This window comes from Vulpes lagopus, chromosome 14 (genome assembly GCF_018345385.1).
Source record: "Vulpes lagopus strain Blue_001 chromosome 14, ASM1834538v1, whole genome shotgun sequence".
Taxonomy (NCBI): domain Eukaryota; kingdom Metazoa; phylum Chordata; class Mammalia; order Carnivora; family Canidae; genus Vulpes; species Vulpes lagopus.
The window spans coordinates 30,306,777-30,330,142 of NC_054837.1; the positions used below are offsets into that span (position 1 = coordinate 30,306,777).

The window sequence follows — 23,366 nt, forward strand, 5'->3', positions numbered from 1 at the left end:
CGAGAGTCTGCACCCTTCTGATGCAGAGCACATGGCCTGTGGCATCTTTTTCAAAAGCAGCAAAGCAATGATCTTGAAGGACCAGACGTTTCCTCTTCTAAGCTCTACAAATGAGTGCACATTCTCCATGACTGGCTCTTCTCAGAGACCAAATGGAAAAGATTTAACTGGATGGGATGGTTAGGAGATCTGCTTGGTTTTTAAAAATGGCCTCAGAGGGCAGCCCGGGGGGCTCAGCGGTTTGGCGCCGCCTTCAGCCTGGGGCGTGATCCTGGAGAACCGGGATTGAATCCCATGTTGGGATCCCTGCATGGAGCCTGCTTCTCCCTCAGCCTGTGTCTCTGCCTGTCTCTGTGTGTCTCTCATGAATAAATAAAATCTTAAAAAAAAGAAAGAAAGAAAGTTGATAAGAGAGAGCAGAGGAGGCCTGGCCCAGATCCAGAGGGGCCTATATGTCCAGAGAAATTTCCTTTCAGATTCCATAAGGACCAATCAAGACCAAGAGAAACCAAGTGTCTTAGTGAAGCTCACACAGACACTGTAGGACTGCCAGGCTGGAACCTTGACCCGCGTGGCCCTATTCTCTACCCTACAGTTTCCCTGCACATGGGGAGTCTCGGGAGGCCAGAGAGAAGGCCCATTCCACACTCGCCACCCGGAGAACAGCAGAGCATGTACTGTCCTAGTCATTTGGCAAGTCACTCCCTCCAAGAAAAACAGCCGTACCTAACTCATAGTGTTTCTTCTGCAAAGGGAGAGGGATGGGGAATCTCATCAGGGCACACAGTTTCTCAAGAGCAGAAAAATAACATAACTGCAAACGTCCAGGAGCCAGATGAGCAGAGGTCCCGGTGGCAAGCGGGGGAGGGGGCTTCTGCTCCATCTGGATGCTGCTGACTATTCAGAGGGTGCCTGAGCCAGGGCAGGGGACTGGGGCTGAATCAAAATCCAGGCCTCTCCTCCCTCCAGGAGCTCACAAGCCAGCAGAGAAGATAAGCCAGGCACAAAAAGTAACTGTAACATAAGGCAGACGGTGGTAAGAGTCACACAAGAAACATAAAGTGCAGTGACACTTCAGAGCAGAGACAGTCATGCTGGGGGCCTGGCTGCTAGTTCAGGTCCAGATGAAGGAGAGGGCCCCGTCCTAGGAGCTGCAGTGACTCCCAGGTGGGGCTCGGGTGAGAGCTGGTAGTGGACCAAGAAAGACGCTCCGAGGAGGTCTCCTTTGAAGAATCCCACTTCTGGAGAGGGTGAGGCGGGCAAGCCTGAGACTTTGCACAAGTGCCCCCCCCCCCCCCAGCCCTCTCTATTTCAGAGGTAGGGAGAGCAGAGTAGGATGAGGAATCTTGAGTTCCACATTCTCTACAGGGGCAGCAGGTCTGCTCAAAGGGGACAGAGCTAGAGGACTCGCCTTGAAATGACATTTGTCTAGCAAGCACACTGTTTACTCAGTATGTCGATTTGGGGTTCCTTGGGGGGGGAGGAAGGTTCCCCTGTCCCTCACACAGCCATCAGACCTGCCCCTGGCAAGAAAGGATGCGAGGCAGGGTGGAAGGGGAAGGCTGGAGCTCTCAGAGGCCGGCACCCAGGTGGCACAGGACGCGGAGCCGCTCCGGACGGGGATGGGCCAGGTTTCCCTCCAGCCAGAGGCGTCCCTGGGGAGCTTCTCCCAAGTTGAGGTCTCCCCAGGGCCACACCCCGTGCTCAGGCCGCCGCAGGGCCGCAGGGACGCCCGCCGGGCTGGTCGGGCTCGGGCTCGGGCTCGGGCTCGGGCTCGGGCTGTGCCCACCGCAGGCCCCGCGCGGCGCTCGCTCACACTCACCTGCCCCGGCCCGCGGGGACGCTCGTCTTGGGGGAGGGGGGGGAGGGGGGGAGGGGAGGGGGGGGGAGGGCGGGGATTCGGAGACGAGCCGGGGGGCCCCGCGCGCCACGCCCTCCGCGCCCTCCGCGCCCTCCGCGCCCTCCGCGCCCCGGCCCCCCGCGCCCCCCACCCCCCCCCCGGCTCCCCGCGCTCGCACTCACCCCGCTCGCGCCCGCGGCTCCGTCCTCTTCGGCCGCGCCGGGCCGCCGCCGCCGCCTCACGCCGCCGGGGAGGCGCGGGCCCCGGGAGAGCGGCGGGGCCCCGGCGGGCATAGCTCCCCGGCCGTCGGCGCGGGCGGCGGGCGCACGTGCCGGCCCCGCGGGGGGGCGGGGGCGCGGGGAGCCGGGGGGGCGCGGGGCCGGGCGGGGCGGGGCGGGGCGGGGGCGCGGACCCGGGACACAGCTCTACGCCGCGGCGCCGCCGCTCCCCGCGCGCCCCAGCGGCCGCTGCTGCCCGCCTCGCCCGCCGCGCCCGCCGCGCCCGCCGCGCATTCCCCCAGGCGGCGGCGGGCCTGCGCCTCCGTCAGGCCGCGCGGGGAGCGGCGGCGAGTCCCGGCGAGAGGGGCCGCCCCAGGGCTGGGCCCCGCCGGAAGCTCCCGCACGCCCGGGCCGGCTCGCCGTCTCCCCGCCGGAGGGGGCGCCCCCACCCCCCACCCCCCAGCCCCCATCCCCCAGCCTCGCCCGGGGCCTTCTAGAGACGGAGTTAGGGAGCAGGACAGCGCTGGACACGCCGCACCCCGCGGGGCACTCGCCACGTCACAGCGGCCCACGAGGCCCACCCCTGCGCGCCGGAGCCTCGCACCGGGCACCAGGCTGCGGCCCCAGCGAGCTCGAGCTCGGAGCTGGCCCGAAGGCCCCGAAGGCGTGTGCGTGAAGCTGCAGTTCCCGACCTCCAAGTCCACCTGGGAAAGGGTCAGAAATAGCTTTACCTTGTATTCCCTCCTGACTGGACTCTCCAGCGGCCCACAAGACCGCCGAGGGGGCACCGGGTGACACTTAAATCGTGAAGCACGTAGTATTACATTGAGCAAAAATGGCCTTATATTTGCCAAGATCTTCTGAAGTAATGGAACTAAACAGGGCACACCTAAAGCCTAGCTCGCGTATCACCTTCAATGGGCGAACAGTGCTTTCTCCCCCGGAAGGGCAAGTGCTAAGATTAAAGCAGTCCAAGGCTGTCCAGATGCAGTCAGAGATACAGCAAAACCACCAGAGGCTGCTCACCCCTGTGGCTACAGTCAGAACTAGAAGAGGCCGCCAGGAAAGCCAACAACTCTCAAAATACCTTTTTTTTTTTCTAAGATTTTATTTATTTATTCATAGTGACACAGAGAGAGGCAGACACAGGCAGAGGGAGAAGCAGGCTCCATGCAGGGAGCCCGACGTGGGACTCCATCAGGGGTCTCCAGGATCATGCCCTGGGCTGCAGGCTGCCCTCAAAATACCTCTTATGACAATTGGTGAGAGAAGTGAAGGTGTCCCAACAAATACGAAACCGAAACCCCCACCTTCCTCCATCCACCAAGTGCCTTAAAGCCCACTAAGAGAGGTTTTGGGGGCGTACAGAGAACTCCAGAGTGAGGCTCTTTGTCCACCCTCCAGAACTGAGCGCCTGGATGATACCATTTTAACCCTGCCATGACGGCACTCAAAACTTGGAGGCCTTCATTCGGTCAAAGAGCAGATCCCACAGTTAGCTGGTAAGAAGAAATACGCTAAGATCTCAAGACAGTTCGTATCCACAAATATTTATTGAGTGCCTATATGCAAGAATGAAGACATGATGGTCCCTGCTCTCACAGAGCTTACAATTCCATTACTCCAATACTTGCCTAGATTTAAAAACAACTGCGACAAGCACTTGTCTTTGCCTAACCGTCAGCAGCACTGGAGGAAGCAAGTTTTCACATTATACTGGTCACTGTTACAGTGCAACTGTGAATAAAACAATTATCTTTGAAGTCTGTAGTCACAGGGATGACATGGTCTATCACGTCTAGCAAATGCAAATTTATGGCTTGATTCCTCCTATTTGAGAGGCAGCTATTGAAATAAAACAAATCAGAAGGAGAAAGCTTTGTAACACAGGTCCTAAGAATACTGATGTAGTTTAATATATTATCAAACTGCCACAGAACTCTTGGCAAAAAATTTTTTCCTGCAAAATTTCTGCAACATAATTGGTTGAATCAGACCTGTACATATGACCACACACACTCACTCATGATGGGTAAACATGATTTACCTGTACGACTCTTAAAGGGCACTAGGTATGCACTTATGTTTTAAAGCTTCTTAAAGACTCACAGACCAAGTGGCACATTAAAATTTAGTGAAAACTGCTTTCGAGATAAGTAAAATGACAAAATGTCTAATTATTACATAAGTGCAGAATTTAAACTTAAATAGCATTCAGCAAAGCACCTGGTTTTTCAGAGTTAAAAAGGAGAACACATTTTGGCTGTTTGTCAAACTCTAAAAGCCATCAGTATCTTCATATGGCTCTTCTGATGCCCGGTGCAGGTGTGACCTTCCCACAGTCCTGCTTTACAGGCCATCAACTACAGAGATCTAATTCGGGAATGTTAAAAGGCGCAATTATTTTGGTTACATGGTCAACATTTTTCATTTTTTAAGGAAAACAACTTAGATTTACATTAAATTACCCCCAAATCACCTATTTATAATGCCTCTGAACATAATACCCAACAGATTACCAGTTTTAAGTCACTTGAAGAAACAAAAAAGCCACCTCATGCCAGAAAAACCATTTGAACTCCAAGAAATCTTTTTTCTGCAAAAAAGGTGGAGAGAACATCTTAGACCACCTAACAGAAATGTCAACCAACCCAAGGTAAATTTTAAGTCAATTGCTAAGGGGCACAACCTACTTTTCTATTTAAAAAGTACTAAATCACACACACACACACAAAGTACTAAATCACTACTTCAAAAGCCTCTGTAACTCAGAATGAATCTGACTTGTGTACTTTTGTTGAAAAGTTACTAAGCACCAGGTAGTTTACATAATCTCTTTTAAAATGGAAGGAAGCTTCTTATTGCATCATTTTATCTCAAGCTGCAGAGGCAGACAGGCCTAAGCCTGGTGGTGACCCAGGTTCCCTGGGCTCTTCTTCCCCGGCCCAGCACCCCTGCACTGAGCCACCTCGACTGTGTCAGCATGAACACATCTGGTGCCTTGAGGCACCGGAAGGGGAGGAAGGGGGCAGAACCAGGTGAAGACGGAGAGTTAATTCTATTTGCATTTAAAAAGGTACTTCCTAGAAGTGGAAGATGCACTCCGGTTGTTTTTCCTCTGCAGCTCAGCCCCACCTGGGAGCAAAGTAGTTGACCTCCCAGGGACACCAGCTGCTTTCTAAGATTGCCACCTTTGAGGCAGAGTTGTTTTTAAGTTGAGCATTCTGTGTTCGTAAATTAAGCACACAAAAAAGGGGAAGGGTGGCTGAAAAGATTTTCCTTGGTTCTCCTCTTCACAGTTATGAAGAAAAAAGGTTTAATTTTTAAATAAGTGACTGATACTTCCCATCTATTATACATTTCAAGAATCAAAGCATATGTTTTCTAAGAGGCACAGAAGAGGTTTTGATGGGGTTTCAGATCTTTCTTGGGATAAGCCAATAGCGACTACTAAGACAAAACTCACTCTTTTGAAACCACAATTCCCTATTCTTCTGAGGTAATGGACTTCATGATAAAAGGAGGGGACAATGAATATCCTAGTAAGTTTCAAGTTTTGTGTAGGAACATAAAGGGAATACCATCAGTAAAGTCAATCCCTTTACTAGGTCTTGACACAGCTGTACTGGAGCTTGATTAAAATTAACTTTTTACTATAAGTAGTTGACTTACAAAAAAAAAAGCTAGAAAAAAATAACATGAATAAAGGCACTTATTCTGTTGATGATTAACTGTGATTAGCCAAGGTCTTCAACTAATTGCAGGATTTGGAGCAAAGATTCAATTCATGGATAGGAACAGGAGAGGCAGGTGTCAGTGGCCCCTCCCTACGGAGAACCCCCCTCCCCAAAGCTGAGAAGGGAGCACAACTGGGCATCAGGTCTGGGGCTCAGCCAAGAAAGCTTTGGTGAAGGGTGCTCAAAGACAGTTTGAGATCCCTGCTCAAAGGCATACATAGACCCTAGTGGAGTAATGGTTGGCTTGGTTCATTAGAACTACAAGCTATTTAAGAGTCACATAAGAAGAAAAAGCTCAAAAGAAAACCAAGCTTTAAAACCTGAGTATTATCAGTGGGAATCAATTTTGAAAATTTAAGGATGAGTCTATTGATCAATACATACATGAATACGTGGGCTCTGGATTCTGACCAGCCACCAAAAAAGTGGGCAGTGGAGCAGCCCAGACTTGACTACCTGCTAGTGATGCTGACCAGAGCACAGCCTCCTGCCTACATGCCACATCCAAGAGTGAATAGGTACTACCAAGGCAGTGAGCTGGAGCCCTCCAGCAAGGCCAAAGCTCCACCCACACACATTCCCTGTCCACGAACAAGCAGGGTAGGGTGCTCTGATCTGAACCTAGCAGCCTTACAGCACCTACTATGGCAGCAGTTGGGGTTTTGTTTCTTGTGGGATTTTTTGGCAGGGGTGAAAGTGTGGAGCGGGATTAAAAACATCTGCATGGTGACTCTGAGAGCTGAAGCCTGACACAGAGGAAACCAGGGCTGCTCTTATAACCTCACTGGGTGGTGGCCTTTCATCAAAGCTTCATCCATCAACTTCTTGCCACAGGAGGGACACAGTTCCACCCAGAATGCTGAACAGAAAGCTACAGCTCCCCAACTGCTTGCCGCTTTCTGAAAAGTACTACATATATGACATTAAAGAATTACAACTCTCATTTTTCTTTCTTTATCAACAGTAAAGTTCAAGGGAAACAAAATGAGTTATTCATAATTTTCAAAGCTTTCCAATATTTCATTATTTCCAATATTTCCACTATTACTATTCTCATATTCACTCTAAGACATATTCCTAAGAGAAACTGCATTGCCATTAAGAAAAGAATTTCAACACAGCTAAATTTCCAGGGTATGATGCTTTTTTTTTTTTTTTTTTTTTTTTTACATTCAGCATGTATTAGTCTATCATTACGGAAGCTGTTCTTAAGCATTTATTTTAAGAAAAGAATCATATTCACAATGTAGGACAAGTATATAAAATTAGTGTGCAAAGTTAATTGTAAAAGGATAACACTATTTGTTTAGAAACAAGCTGCCTCCCCTGTTTACATTTTCTTACTATTGATATAAACTGGAGACTGATACTATTTAAAAATAATACTTTTTAAATAGTAAAATATACAAGAGATTCCTGAGCATAACAAAAATATCTTGAAAATATGTGGCCATTTGAAGTATAAAATAGCAAGTGTAAAGAATAGCATGATTGTAAAACTACTATTTGAAGGCTTATAAACAGTACAAAATAGTTTGCCATTTCTGAGTGCATAATTATACGTTAGTGCAAACAAAAACATCTCAAAATTTAATGGGTACAAATCTCAGAGATTTGCAGAGGTGCGCAAAACATGAAATTTCTTTAATGTCATTCGAACTGAGCCCAGTTCTCGATTAATCCTTTCCAAACGATCTTCCAGAGCTTCCTGAAGGAAAATAACAGGAAAAGTTTCGTTAGAATTCTACATCAAATTCGCTGGTTCTATAATTACCACCAAATTGACCTTTATTTCAGCAAAAAAAAAAAAAAAAAAAAGGAGCAAGTATAAACATTCAAATCACAGTTACTTTTTTTACACACATCTTGTTTATTTCTTTAAATTAACAACGCGAATCAACTTTTCAACCATTCAAAACAACCCTGCACCTCAACAGAGCCTCAGCACACATGCTACTTGGAGTCTAGAAATTCCAGCAAGCTTGATACAAATAACTGCAAGAAGCTAGTAAGTCTCTGACTCAGGCTGAACCAGTCAAGATGGTACTTCACACTTCAGCAGAAGAAATGGACACATGGACTGGGGCCTATCCCACTTAGGCGTATGCCAAACAAACTTTCTTCTGACAAGAATTTCTAAGTTAAAAAGAAGGGAACAAGCTGGAGGAGTTTTTCCAAGAAACAGATTTCACAACACATCAATGTAACAACCGCTATTTTTAAATAAACAGTACTATTATTAAATAAATAGTGCCTAGAATATAAATTTATCATTTTAGATACTTTACTCGGTATTAACTCCAGTGGTATTCTGAAATAAAACTTTAAAAATTCCTTTTAAACAACTTTAATTATAAAAAAATCATATAAGGGGTGCTTGGATGGCTCAGTGAGTTAAGCTTCTGCCTTCAGCTCAAGTCGTGATCCCAGAGTCAAGCCCAGGAGTCCGGCTCCTTGCTCATTGGGGAGCCTCCTTCTCCCTCTCCAACCCCTGGCTCCTTCTCTCTCTCAAATGAATAAAGAAATTCTTTAAAAAATAAATAAAAATTAAAAATATAAGGATCAAATGTTCAAGATAAAACAGTTAGAAAACAGAGTAAAAATAACCAGTTCTTCTTTCCTGTTTTTTTTTTCTGTAGATATTCACATCATTAAGAAGAAAAACAAAAACAATGAAATTGTTTACTTCAAAACATTTTTCAACTGAACTTTTGTTACGAAATATCTTTCTATATAATCATTTGAAATTAATGTGTATTAGTCCATTAGGTTTAACCAAAGATTTTTTAGTAGAAATTTAGGTTGCTTCTAATTGGATGCCATAAATAATGCTGCAATAAATATTCTTTAAAAAAAAATTTCTTAAAAAAATAAAAAATAGGGATCCCTGGGTGGCGCAGCGGATTGGCGCCTGCCTTTGGCCCAGGGCGCGATCCTGGAGACCCGGGATCGAATCCCACATCGGGCTCCCGGTGCATGGAGCCTGCTTCTCCCTCTGCCTATGTCTCTGCCCCCCCCCCCCCCTCTCTCTCTCTGTGTGTGACTATAATAAATAAATTTTAAAAAATAAATAAATAAATAAAATAAAAAATAAAAAATAAAAAAACATTTCTTTGCAGGCAGCCTGGGTGGCTCAGTGGTTTAGCATCACCTTCAGCCCAGGGCATGATCCTGAAGACCCGGGATCAAGTCGCACGTCGGGCTCCCTGCATGGAGCCTGCTTCTCCCTCTGCCTATATCTCTGCCTCTCATGAATAAATAAAATCTTAAAAAAAAAAAAAAAAAAAAAGATTTCTTTGCACACATCTGTAAGTACTGCCTTAGGAATCATTCCCAGAAGTAAAAATGCTAGGTCCAAAGAAACAAGTATTCTAAAGCTTTGGATACATGTTAAACTATACTCCAGAAAGTTTGTGACAATTTCCTCTTCTACCTGCCATATATGAGAATATGCTTTTCTCCATCCTGGGTATATTTTCGTGTGTGCGTGTGCACACGCACACACACATTTAAATACCTGCCTATGTAATAGTTTTTTGTTTGGTTTTAAATGATGCTTTTGGAGGCAACTGGGTGGCTTAGTCCATTGAACATCTGCCTCTTGATTTGAGGTCAGGTCACGGTCTCAGGGTCATGAGATCCAGCCCTATGTCCAGCTTTGAGCTCAGTAGGGAGTCTGTTTGAGATTCTCTCCCTCTGCCCCTTTTCTGACACATTTGCATGCCCTCTCTCCTTCTCTCTCAAATAAACAAATCTTTTAAAATGATGCTTTTGTTCAAATTTGTATTTTTTTTTATTCATTGGTGAGGCTGAATATTTTTCATCTTTTTTTGCCCAATTTTACCTTTTTCACTTATGAATCATAAATAAGCATTCTCAAGTTCCTTTTTCTGTCACTGGTCTCCTTACCGAACCCAAACAGCTTTGACATGTATGAATAAAATCTACTGCCTTTTGGGATGCTTCGGTGGCTCAGCGGATGAGTATCTGCCTTTGGCTTAGGGCATGATCCCAGAGTCTCAGGATCAAGTCCCACTTCGGGCTTCCTACATGGAGCCTGCTTCTCTCTCTCTCTCTCTGCCTATATCTCTACCTCTGTGTGTACGTCTCTCATGAATAAATAAATAAATCATAAAAAAGAATCTATTGCCTTTTAAGTTATTTTAAGAGCTTACAACCATTACATAAAAAATATTAAACAAATGTTTCAGACAAATTTAGAATCTGAATATCCAGAAGTTTTCCTTCTGTCTTCCCAATAAGGAAGAAGAGCTTCATGTGTTGAGTCTTATATTGAGTAGACTTTTTTTAAAGATTTTATTTATTTACTCATGAGAGACACAGAAATAAAGGCAGAGACATAGGCAGAGACAGAAGCAGGCTCCATGCAGGGAGCCCAATGTGGGACTCGATCCTGGGACTCTAGGATTATGCATTGGGCCAAAGGCAGGCAACCGCTGAGCCACCCAGGCATCCCAAGAGACTTACAGTCTTAAGAAGTTAGGCATATAGGCCCTAGGAAAAGACCGCTGCTGTTTCCTTTGCATTTTTTTTTCCTTCTGGTATCACAGACCAATCTGAAAATGAACTTTTCCTGAAATTAAAGCACTGAAAGGCCAAAACACGCAGTGATATAAGAGACCTATCCTTGCTATTATGCTTAAAATGTTACAAAAAGGGCAGCCCGGGTGGCTGAGCGGTATAGTGCTGCCTTCAGCCTAGGGCATGATCCTAGAGACCCAGGATCAAATCCCAAGTCAGGCTCCCTGCATGGAGCCTGTTTCTCCCCTTTGTATCTCTCTCTCTCTCATGAATAAATAAATAAAATCTTTAAATTAATTGATTAATTAAATGTTACAAAAAGTGATTTTGTAAGTCCCATGGTTTCGTGTATTTTAGTTCTCTCTGAAAAGCAACTAAAAGAAATACACATGACCCACTTCACCTGCACCATCTCCTGCTCAGTAATGGAATCACATTTCTCTTTTTAACCTCTACAGCGATTCCAGGTGCAAAGCACAACTGTTTCACGTATTTACTAAACGGAAAGGGACTGAGAAATAGGTATTGGGGAGGAAAAAATGAATACAAAAAGGAACATTTTAATGTGAGAGGATTAATTTAATGTAAAATCTGTTTGAAGGCATATCGCATAGTGGCATGAACGTCTTTTTCATGGGTATAAAGGTAAAAATCACTTTTTACCCCCGAAAGTCAGCATGCCATTCTAAAATATATTATAGGGGCATCTGGGTGGCTCAGTGGTTGGCTGTCTGCCTTTGGCTCAGAGCGTGATCCCGGGGTCCTGGGATCAAGTCCTGCACCAGGTCCCCCACAGGGAGCCTGCTTCTCCCTCTGCCTATGTCTCTACCTCTGTGTGTCTCTCATGAATAATTAAATAAAGTCTTAAATCACCAAACACTTCCTAAAAGGTTAACCGTTTTGCCCAATTGCTTCAGGATGCCTAAATTAACATCATCTTAGAAAAATGGTGCACTAGCCAGCGTCACAACGCTAATCCAGATTCAAGCTAAGACATTTCACCTGATTCAATCTCGTCTGCAAAGTGATCCGTCCTCCAGTAGAAGGCATTCGACTCAAAGCCGCCTCAATCTATTAACACAAAAAAAATTAAATGAAAACAGAAGAATTCTGATTCATGGCAGGGAAGTCTGCAACAGAATGGAAAGGACAGGCTTCAGCCTAGTATTCTCTTGTCCAGCTTGCCTTCATATAAATTCATTTAAAACGTCCTAACCAGCAAGGCCAGCTCAGCTCTGGTGTGCTATCCACAGTAACTTCCTGAGATGGCTGGCCTCAATAATTCCCTTCTGACTATTCCTCAGACACAAGCATTAAGGTCAGAAAAAGGTTTAAGTTTTTGTTTGTTTTTACCTGGTCTTTTTCTTTTGTAAGTTCATCAAAAAACCGCTCCGTTTCAGCTAGGGTCCTAATTTTTGCTGTATACTCAAAATCATTACCATGTGGTGCTACTGATGCAGGCTTACACTGTTCATAGCTAACTGATTTATTCTTCTCCCAGGCTGATCGCACAGACACTTTCTTCACTCCATTTGGCAACAGTTCGGGAGAAGAGCTATGATTAACATGGATGTCGGTGGCTGTTTCTGAATATTTTTTTTCTGTCGAGAGAAAAGAAATTTCTTTTTTTTTAATCAATTTTCCTAATAGATCATATACATAACTATCTAAATTATCTAACTTCACTTTCTGGAAAGGGCTGCCACATACCCAAAAAATGGAATGGAAAGAGACACAACAATCATATTTACTCAGTGCTTTTTCTCCACAGAATTCTACAAGCTTTGCCCTCAGTTTAACAATATGTATAACTTCCCTAAATGAAGGTGTGTGAACTTAAATGAACTATAAATAAACTTGAAGGAAAAAAAAGTTAAATGCTAAACACTTGTCTAGTGGACACAAACCCACACCAATGGAAAAGAGCTAGCATGTCACAGGGCCTGCCCAAGTGGGTCACATGCATTCTCTTGTAACTTTATTCCAAACTTAAAAAGATAAATGAGAAAAAAGAGGGCAGCCCAGGTGGCTCAGCAGTTTAGCGCTGCCTTTGGCCCAGGGCGTGATCCTGGAGACTCGGGATCGAGTCTGATGTCGTGCTCCCTGTTTGGAGCCTGCTTCTCCCTCTGCCTGTGTCTCTGGTCTCTCTCTCTCTCTCTCTCTCTCTCTCTCTCTCTCTCTGTCTCTCACAAATAAATAAATAAATAAATCTTTAAAAAAAAAAAAAAGAAAAAAAATATCACCTAACGCCTAAGTTGCACAGAAATTACAGAATATAAGAGAAAAACTGAAGAGTATGGCCCCAGTAAGTAGTAACATTAACATTGCTTGTCAGTGACAACAACATTGACACATAATATGAGCATCACGAATGCTCTTTTTAGAGGTCCTTGGGCAGAAATTATTTAAGTGCAGGATATTAAAATATTTAGGACCTTGAAAAGATACCAGAAATTCACAAAAAGAATGACTATACCCATAACTAATAATTTTTTTTTAGGAAAAAGATACCTTCCAAGTCATCTAGAGGAAGAAACTGGAGTTGTTTCCTTGGATTGGTACGTTGTAACGCAGACACAGGAACAGTATCTAAATCATCCAAAAGTATATCAAATCTATTGAACGAAGCAAGTTGCTTGTGAGAAAAAAATGTTAATTGATTTTCCCTATCTCCACTAGAAAGATGAGCTGGCATCCAGTTAATTCACATATTCACGTATTAAAAAAGAAAAGCTGGTCATATAATTTTCTAAAACTGAAATTTAATTTATATTTCCTAACACAAAATTACATTTACATATTGGAGACTTGAAACATTTACCCACACAGTAGCTCTTTCAATCTTTTTAACAACCTTATAAAATAGGAGGGAAGTACTATCCCTTTTTATAGAAGGGGAAACTGAGGTTCAATGTGCTTTAAGTCATTTCTCAAGAGCCTGAGGGAGCCAGGTTACCAGCTCTCACACTGCAGGTGTCCAAGGCTTCCCATGGCAGCTTGCACTGCAGACCTGCTTCAGAGAGAGAACAATTTTTTCAGGCACCCAGGGAAACTTACGTGTACTGACAGGGCCATACCAGGACAGCCCACTTTCTTGTACAAATGGCTCAAAAATTTCCCTGTATCATAAACCTTTTCAGGAAAAGAAACAATTATCATTTATACCCAAAAGCTGGAGGGACTCTGAGGCAGTTTTTAAATTCAGTGGTAGCAGTTTACATAGTTTAAAAACTGTTTTCATGTATTATAGTACTTTATTTTCAGTATGACATTCATTTAAATGGTTTAAATCCATAGGGTTCCCACTGGCAACTGAAAAATCAGTGATAGCTACAGGCATAAGCAGACACTTAAAAGAAAAAAAATCAATAATAAAATATTTTATTCTACTATTTTAGAGAACTTACCGAGTTGGACTGCTTTCATTTTTGCTCAGTAGATGACTAAATCCTGGGGACAAATTTTCTTTAGGAGATCGCTTTGGACTATAAGCCACAGTCACTGGTGTTAACATAATCTCTCTTTTTGCTACAGAAGAAAACAAAGAGGAAATATTCTTTTTTTCCTACATAATACATTATATTGCAGAACATACTTCCTTTTTCAGTACTTTTTGGTAACTTTAATGGAATTCAATTTTATTGTAAAACTTTTTGAAAGATAAACAAAAGCATCCAAAATAAAAATAATTCATAATCCCAACACCTAGAGGGAACCACCGTCAACATTTTAGTGTTTCAGACTGCTGTGTCAGCACTTGAGACTCAAAACTGGTTTTTCAGGATTTTAGAAATTGACTGGAAATAAGATGGAAACACCAGTGCACATTCCTGTAACACAGGTACATACAAATATCTTCAGCCGTTCTGAAAATGGAAATCAAGAAAACAGAAACCTAATGCTTAACCTTTAAAACCATAAAACCATAGCTATAACTGCCTAAAGAAATTGAAGGTAAATATATAAAAAGCAACATCTTTTTCAGGCTAGCCTAATTTGTTTGAACTAATATTTACTTAGATAGTCGTCAATAATCTCAAAAACTGTCAAGTGGTGTGAGCTGCAAAAAAAAATTTTGCTGGACACACACACACACACACACACAAAATCTCATTGTAATATATCGTGATAATTTCTTCACCTGTAGTCATAGTATCTGTGCAATCAAGTGATATACTACTATTGAATAAGATCCTATTTAGGGACCCTGGGGCTCAGAGTAGTCTCTAGTAGGTGCTAGAGAGAAAACATGAGGCGTGTACGCACAGCTTGGATGCCCCTCCTTTCAGCCAGGGAGATCTATGCATCTAACTCTTACTTGGAGTATTCAATTTACGAGTTGAAGGTGGTAAAGATGATGATCTCTGTGAAGCAGAGTTAAATCTCTTCTGTCTTTGGGCACATTTCTCTGGGGACCGATTTGTACTGATTGATGTTTCAGTTTGCCGAGGATTCACTAATTCTGTAACAGACAAATTGTTAAAAAGTAAACAGAACAAACCTAGCTTTGATTACCTACCTCTATTAACAGATGATTACACCAAGCAAGCAATTCTCAGTATCCAGGTAAGAATGATTATTGCAAATACATAAGGATGAAAAAATGTTTGAAGAAAATGTGGGAGCTTATAAAGAATTCATTCTGGTTATCTGTTGACAATTGTCATTCAAGGTGATTTTTCACAAGAGATTATTTTTAGAAAGCAAGTCACTAATTTATTTACTAAGAGATACCGCCTTGGAGATGCAATACCCAAGATGCTAACATTGTAATCAGCAGGCCCCATCAAGTGAGCACAGGAGGGCAAGAAGATGCAAATACTTACTGACTTGCACTTGCGAGAAAGACAGTATTAAAGATACTTCTTGGGCAGCCCCGGTGGCTTAGCGGTTTGGCGCCGCCTTCAGCCCAGGGTGTGATCCTCGGGACCCGGAATCGAGTCCCATGTTGGGCTCCCTGCATGGAGCCCGCTTCTCTGCCTGTGTCTCTGCCTCTCTCTCTCTCTGTTTCTCATGAATAAATAAATAAAATTTAAAAAAATAAAATAAAGCTACTTCTTGGGGCCTCTGGCTGGCTCAGTTGGAAAAGCATGTAACTCTTGATCTTGGGGTTCTAATTTGGAGCCCCATGCTGAGTGGAGAGATTACTTTTAAAAAATCGTTTTTAAATCTTAAAAAAAGGGGATCCCTGGGTGGCGCAGCGGTTTGGCGCCTGCCTTTGGCCCAGGGCGCGATCCTGGAGACCCGGGATCGAATCCCACGTCGGGCTCCCGGTGCATGGAGCCTGCTTCTCCCTCTGCCTGTGTCTCTGCCTCTCTCTCTATCTCTCTGTGACTATCATAAATAAATAAAAATTAAAAAAAATAAAATAAAAAATAAATAAATCTTAAAAAAAGGGATCCCTGGGTGGTACAGCGGTTTGGCGCCTGCCTTTGGCCCAGGGCGCAATCCTGGAGACCCGGGATCGAATCCCACGTCGGGCTCCCGGTGCATGGAGCCTGCTTCTCCCTCTGCCTGTGTCTCTGCCTCTCTCTCTCTCTGTGTGACTATCATAAATAAATAAAAATAAATTTTAAAAAATTAAATCTTAAAAAAAAAGATATTTCTTGTCCTGCGAGATGCTCAGTAACCAAGAAAAGGACAGTAGAAAACATTACATCTTACTTTATGAATACCAAATGTCTGTCATAACTTTCCAATGTGAGACAAGACAAACTCATGTAGAAATTTTCCAAATATTTTTAAGAATGCTGCATAAATCTTTACTAATCAGAAGTAATATGTAGTCTGCTTTGTATAAAAGATACATGTTATGTCATGACTGTGATAAATTACGAGCTAGAGGACTTAATAAGGAAGGTGATAAAACTGGGGGCAAAGAGGAAGGTATCTATAATCTATTATCTCTATATCAAACAAAGGAAAAATGCTTACTATTTGAGGTGTCCTCTTTCTCTGTCTGTGTGCCCCAATTTTTAAATATTTTTCCTTCATCAAGTTCTTTTAAAGCTTTCATGATTGGTGTGTCTGAAGTCTCTATTTCTTTTTTTTTCAGTAAGCTTCTTGGTGAACTTCCAGGTGAAGAATCCTTTTCCGGAGGAGAATGATACCTTAAATAATAATTGTAAGACACACTGTGCTATGAAGTGAGTATTTCTGTCCCCCTGAAAACCTCGCATGTTGAAGCCCCAATCCTCAGTGGATGGTGTTAGCAGGTTTCAGCCTTGGGGAGGTGACTAGATTTAGATGAGATCATTAGGGTGGGGGGCCTGGGATAGGATTAGTGCCCTTATAAAAAGAAGAGATCCAAGAACTCTGTCTGCACGCATTCACCAAGGGAAGACCATATAACCAGGAAGAGGGCTCTCACCAAGAACCCAACTGTGCCAGCACCCCAATCTTGGACTCTCAGCATGCAGACCTGCAGGAAGATATGTTTCTTACTCAAGCTGCCCAGTCTATGGTGATTTAATACAGCAGCCTGAGCTAATACAGAATTCACCAGCTTTGTTAGGGGAATAACATGAGAGCTAACAAATACACTCCACAATGAGGATGTATTCTTTACAATGAAATAAACTAAAATTGAACCTGCAGGTTCAATAGACCAGTACTTCTCAATTCTCTTCACATCCTTGCACATACAGAAATACTATAATTTTGTGGTGCTCTAGAGTAATAGTTGCTTGGGCTGTCCAGAGGGTAAGAGGATCAACAAACACCTTATCCTGATAGTCCATGCACAGCACACCACTGTGTTGGGAACACAGGGCAGGGGACGCTCTGCATAGTCTTTGATAGGAAAGTATCCTACACCCATTAGCTTTTCAAAGTAAAATAAAAATCTGGTCCTCAAAAGTAAGACATTGAGGCAACAGAGAAGGCTCTTTAGACCTTCCTGAACATTTAAAAGCAACTGAAATGTAAATGAAACCATTAAGAAATCCTAAATATGACCTTTGACAAAGCTACCTTACCCAGTAGTGCAGGTTTCCACCAGCTGGTTATCCATTCTATCATTCTGGGTATCCAAAGGCTGGCCAGTAAAGATAGAATACTCTGCTCCTGGTATCAGCCACTTGCGTCTGCTGACGTCAGAGGTGGCCAGTGTGCTAGGACAATGAGAAATGATCTAAGGCATTATGGGCTCATACTTCAGGTCAGGCCCAACACATACAGAAAACAACCTGCTTTGAAACGTTATATACACATCTGTACAGTAATTCTAAAACTGCATAAAACAACCTTAATTTTAGATACATGAATTCTATTTTGTGGTTTTCAGATCCAACCAAACTGTTATTTTAGGTTTCTGTTACTTTGGCATATTTCTGCATCTCAGTCAAGGTATCCTTGTATCTACACAGCTCTGAATACCCCCAACTAACTTCCTATGCTTCATCCTCAATCCACAGCTCAGGCTAAGGAAGTGCAGCAAGAGTGCCCTTCTCATTCTTCCCAGACCAGCACTGCCCAGGAGAATTTTCTGTGAAAAAAGAAACTTCTTCTATCTGCACAATAATACAATAGCCATGAGTCACATACTGCTATTGAACGCTTGAACTGCGGCTAGTGAAATGAAGAACCAAATTTTAAATGTTATTTAATTTTAATTAATAGCTGCCCATAATGACTGGCACTAGTATATTAAGTAGTACAGTTCTAGGTTAGTACTTCCCCCATCTTATGGAAACCATGCCCAACTGAGACTCATACATCATGCAAAAACAAAACCAGGCATTCAGCAGACATTAGAATGGTTCCCACTTTCTCCAGCCCTCCTAACTTCAGTGTCCACACAGAGGAGCTACCCTGGACCTCTCTCCAACAACTGGGCTCTACTCGCCTGCTTACTCACCTCCTCCACCAGAGAATACTCACTGGACTTCATCATCACCAGAGAACATACCCTCTTAAGAAATCACAACTCAAAAAAAAAAAAAAAAGAAATCACAACTCCAAAGATTCTTCTGGCTCAGGTGCTCAAGTATCATCAAGGCACTATGACCCCAAGGCCTGTGATCCCTGGCCTGACCATTTTCTTCCTCTTCTCTCTTTTTTTTTTAAGATATTATTTATTTTTTTGAGACAGAAAGTGAGCGAGTGAGGGAGAGAGAGCATGAGTTGGGGGTGAGGCAGAAGGAGAAGCAGACTCCCCACTGAACAGGTTGACGTGGAGCTTGATCCCAGGACCCAGAGTTCATGACCTGAGCTAAAGGCAGATGCTTAACAGACTGAGCCACCCAGGCTCCCCTGGCCTCACCATTTTCTACATATCAATCCCTCTCCTAGCTTGACCAGTTCCCTCTACCTACTCTGTGGTGCACACTTACTGCCTTGACCCCCTTTCCAGCACTCACCTTCCATTACACCCATTTGGCAGCAGAGACCTAAGCCTGGAGTAACACAGTGGTCTCACTCCTGAATGTCTACAATCCTATACTTGGGCTTTGCTGGAAGCAAGCCACCCAACCGTGTAGCCCGTGTTAACATTACAGAGTCACTATCACCATCTCAATAGACACCTAACACTGGCTGACAACATACCTTTCTGTAATCAACGAGCTCCGGTTCTCCAACAGGACTCCCTTACACCTTCTCTGCTCTCTCAAACTCTCACCCAGCCCTGCCGGTCAGCTGATAACCTCACATCACACTTGAGAGGGAAAAAAGAAACCAGGAGACAACAGGTGTCTTCCTCTCTCTGCTCCCTTCCACAGCCAAACTTCTTACAACTTCCCTTCCTCATATTCAACTCCCAGTCACTCCCTTTTTCCCTCGATTTTTAATTAAGAAACATCCCAAACATTCTTAGAAAATTACAAAGACTACTACAAGCACTCACAAGTACTTAATTTTAACAAATGCTAGTATCTTACCAGATTTGTTTTCAATAGTAAGAGAAAAGATTATGTACATATGGCCGTTTGTATTTTTTAAATTATGTCCATATTATGCTGAGTGAAATAAGTCAATCGGAGAAGGACAGTGTATGTTCTCATTCATTTGGGGAATATAAATAATAGTGAAAGGGAATATAAAGGAAGGGAGAAGAAATGTGTGGGAAATATCAGGAAGGGAGACAGAACATAAAGACTCCTAACTCTGGGAAACGAACTAGGGGTGGTGGAAGGGGAGGAGGGCGGGTGTTGGAGGGGAATGGGTGACGGGCACTGAGGCGGACACTTGACGGGATGAGCACTGGGTGTTTTTCTGTATGTTGGTAAATTGAACACCAATAAAAATTCATTTAAAAAAAAATAAATTATGTCCATATAACACACACAACCTTTTAATGCTATTGTTTCTATTCAACATGTTTCAGTTTTCGCCACATTAACACAGACAGGTGTATCATTTTAGTCATTTACCCACAGTACAATTATGTCACACACTACTGATCCTTTCTCCTAATCGTGGATGTTTAGTTTCTAATTCATCATCTTCCAACAATGCTACAATTAACAGGTGTAGGAATTCCTTTGAGGTAAACATCCAGAATCAGAACTGAATTTGGGGTGCACACATCCTCAGGCTTACAGGATATTGTCAAATCATGCTCCAGATGAATGAGTTTATCAATTTTCAGCCCAACCAGTAGTTTGAGAGTCCTAGTTCTTCACAACTTTGCCAAATTTTACAAAGATTAGAGCCGGAGTCTGGCCTGGCCTGTCTGAGGGTGTGAGTGGTATCCCATGCTTGTTTTAATTTTCATTTTTCTGATTACTAGTAAAAGGAACATTCTTTCAATTCTATTAGCCATATAGAGAATTCTTTTTTTGTGAATCGTTTGTTCATTTTATTTTATCATTTTTCTATTGAGGAAACTTTTTCTTATTGATTTATAGTTCTTTATATCCTAGATACTAATCCCTTATTGGTTCCTGTTCATTATTAAAATATAAAATATTTCAAGCATGCATACAGATCATATTCATGCACCAACCATCTGCTTGTACAACTTTGTTTGCTCTGTTTCTTTTTTTTTCTTTAAGATTTTATTTATTCATGAGAGACACAAACACACAGAGAGAATCAGAGACACAGGCAGAGGGAGAAGCAGGCTCCATGCAGGAAGCCCAATGCGGGACTTGATCCTAGGACCCGAGGATCATACCCTGGGCCGATGGCAGGTGCTAAACCGCTGAGCCACGCAGAGATCCCCTGTTTGCTTTATTTCAATAAACAACAGAATATTACAGGTACAATTCAAGTCCCCTGTGTACCTCTCCAATATTACTCCTCTGATATCATTACCCTAGTGTAAGTGCTAAGGTACCACTTTCACTAAATTTGTATTCAACATTCCACACATGTTGTTATGTATGAACCTATAAAATATGTTCTGCATGCCAAAGTCAATATAAATAGTATCCTACTTCTCCTGCAACTGGTTTTATTGTTTCAAGTTGCTTTAAAAAAAAAAAATTTATGGGGGATCCCTGGGTACCTCAGCGGTTTGGCAACAGCCTTTGGCCCAGGGTGCAATCCTGGAGTCCCGGGATCAAGTTCCACGTCGGGCTCCCGGCATGGAGCCTGCTTCTCCCTCTGCCTGTGTCTCTGCCTCTCTCTTTCTGTATGTCTATTATAAATAAATAAAATCTTTAAAAAAATTTTTATTTATTTGAGAGAGAGAGAGATCACGCCACACGTGAGAGGGGGGAAGGGCAGAGGAATGGGGAGAAGCAGACTCTCCACTAAGCAGGGAGCCCAACATGGGACTCAATCCCAGGACCCTGAGATCATGACCTGAGCAGAAGGCAAATGCTTAACCGACTGAGCCACCCAGGTACCCCATGTTGTTCCAAATTATGTTCTTAAGCTTAAACTACATTGGGGCGTCTGAGCTGAAACAGTCAGTTAAGCATCTGACTCTTGGGTTCAACTCAGGTTGTGATCTCATGGTTGTGAGACCAAGCCCCACCTTGGGCTCCACATTCAGAATGGAGTCTGCTTGAGAGTCTCTCTCCCTCTCCATCTTGCCCCCCCACTCATGTTCACTTTTTCTCTCTAAAATAAATAAATAAATATTAAATAGAAAGATTAAATCACGTGAACAATCAACTTCAGTGGCTGGCAAATTTTCCCCATAAAGCATCAGATAATAAATAGGTTTTTTGTTTTGTTTTAATAAATAGATTTTTATAGGCCAGATGGTTCTCTGTTGCAAGTACTCAAACTTGTTGTTATGCAAAACAGCCAGCTAATAGGTAAATGAATAAACTTTATTTTTAGACACTGAAATTTAAACTTCATATAATTTTCACATATATGAAATACTATTCTCTGATTTTTTCCCAAACATTTAAAAATACAAAAACCATTCCTTGCTCATACGCCCTACAAAAACAGGCAATAGGCTGGATTTGGGCTGGGGGCTGTGCTCATCAATTCCTGATCTAATGTATGCACTGTCACACTATATTGCATCATTCATAAATATATCACAATATATTAGTTTTTTTTAAAGATTTTATTTATTGGGGGATCCCTGGGTGGCTCAGCGGTTTAGTGCCTGCTTTTGAAATCGAGTCCCGCCTCAGGCCTCTGCAGGGAGCCTGCCTCTCCCTCTGCCTGGCTCTTGCTCTGTGTCTCTCATGAATAAATAAATATAATCTTAAGGGATCCCTGGGTGGCGCAGCAGTTTAGCGCCTGCCTTTGGCCCAGGGCGCGATCCTGGAGACCCGGGATCGAATCCCACATCAGGCTCCCGGTGCATGGAGCCTGCTTCTCCCTCTGCCCGTGTCTCTGCCTCTCTCTCTCTCTCTCTCTGTGTGACTATCATAAATAAAAAAATAAAAAAATAAAAAGATGTTATTTATCCATGAGAGACACAAAGAGAGAGAGGCAGAGACACAGGCAGAGGGAGAGGCAGGCTCCACGCAGGGAGCCCGATGCGGGACTCGATCCAGAGAGTTCAGGATCATGCCCCGGGCGGAAGACAAGCGCTAAACTGAGCCACCCAGGAATCCCCAGTATCACAATAGATTAAATGTTCCAGCTGTTAAACATATAGGTTGCTTTCACTCACTCTATACAACATTCTCAATGGATGTTCACATTTGCTCCTTCATGCAAACCACTCTCCAGGCCATCAAGCCCTAGCTGGCATATGTAAGGGTCGCCAGTCCCCTCACCTGCTCTCTCAGCAGCATCCACACCACTGGCCACCATTAGGGTTCCTCCTAGCACCCTGGCAACTCTTTCTCAGGTTCCTGTGCCTAATCCTTCTGCCCCCAACATCAAGACATCAGGGCTCTTCAGAGCTTCATCCCACACAACCTATCATATACCCACCATACACCTATCATATATCCCACACTCAAGCACTACAAAATGGTAATTCTAAAATTTCTAACTCTAGCCTAAGACCTTATTTCTGAGCTCCAAATGTAAATTTATAATCACCTGCCTGATTCCCACTTGGAATTCGTATGAATCTCAAACTAAAATATTTGAAATGGAAATTCCACTGCACCCCGATGTTTCTATCACTGCACCCGATGTTTCTATCAGCAATGGCCACAATAGCCAAACTGTGGAAGGAGCCTCGGTGTCCATCGAAAGATGAATGGATAAAGAAGATGTGGTTTATGTATACAATGGAATATTACTCAGCAATTAGAAACGACAAATACCCACCATTTGCTTCAACATGGATGGAACTGGAGGGTATTATGCTGAGTGAAATAAGTCAATCGGAGAAGGACAAACAGTGTATGTTCTCATTCATTTGGGGAATATGAATAATAGTGAAAGGGAATATAAAGGAAGGGAAAAGAAATGTTGGGAAATATCAGGAAGGGAGACAGAACATAAAGACTCCTAACTCGGGGAAACGAACTAGGGGTGGTGGAAGGGGAGGAGGGCGGGTGTTGGAGGGCAATGGGTGACGGGCACTGAGGTGGACGCTTGACGGGATGAGCACTGGGTGTTTTTCTGTATGTTGGTAAATGAACACCAATAAAAATTAATTTAAAAAAAAAAAAAAAAGGAAATTCCAATCTTTATATCCCATGGTCTACTCTT

The 23,366-nt window shown here is 43.2% G+C and overlaps 2 protein-coding genes across 20 annotated transcripts in view; both read right to left on the reverse strand.

Annotated features, from left to right (window-relative positions):
- Positions 1 to 2,808, reverse strand: part of PITPNM2 (phosphatidylinositol transfer protein membrane associated 2) — a 141,339-nt gene extending 138,531 nt beyond the window's left edge. For 7 of the 10 annotated variants that reach the window (XR_005983787.1, XR_005983786.1, XM_041729048.1 and 4 more), the window contains exon 1: positions 2,023 to 2,131. The gene's annotated coding sequence lies outside the window, so the exon portion shown is untranslated. Of the gene's footprint in view, positions 1 to 2,022; positions 2,134 to 2,789 lie in introns of those variants that run through there. The other 3 variants (XM_041729038.1, XM_041729046.1, XM_041729050.1) reach the window with 3 other exon arrangements.
- A 784-nt stretch (positions 2,809 to 3,592) lies between these two features.
- The window catches only part of MPHOSPH9 (M-phase phosphoprotein 9), a 70,575-nt gene continuing 50,801 nt past the window's right edge, over positions 3,593 to 23,366 (reverse strand). For 9 of the 10 annotated variants that reach the window (XM_041728882.1, XM_041728880.1, XM_041728879.1 and 6 more), the window contains 8 exons: positions 17,315 to 17,449; positions 16,272 to 16,447; positions 14,656 to 14,799; positions 13,745 to 13,865; positions 12,849 to 12,952; positions 11,691 to 11,938; positions 11,340 to 11,408; positions 3,593 to 7,503 (listed from right to left, as the gene is read on the reverse strand). In XM_041728882.1, the coding sequence (XP_041584816.1) occupies positions 7,402 to 7,503; positions 11,340 to 11,408; positions 11,691 to 11,938; positions 12,849 to 12,952; positions 13,745 to 13,865; positions 14,656 to 14,799; positions 16,272 to 16,447; positions 17,315 to 17,449 (1,099 nt within the window). In that variant the 3' untranslated portion in view covers positions 3,593 to 7,401. Of the gene's footprint in view, positions 7,504 to 11,339; positions 11,409 to 11,690; positions 11,939 to 12,848; positions 12,953 to 13,744; positions 13,866 to 14,655; positions 14,800 to 16,271; positions 16,448 to 17,314; positions 17,450 to 23,366 lie in introns of those variants that run through there. The other variant, XM_041728884.1, reaches the window with a different exon arrangement.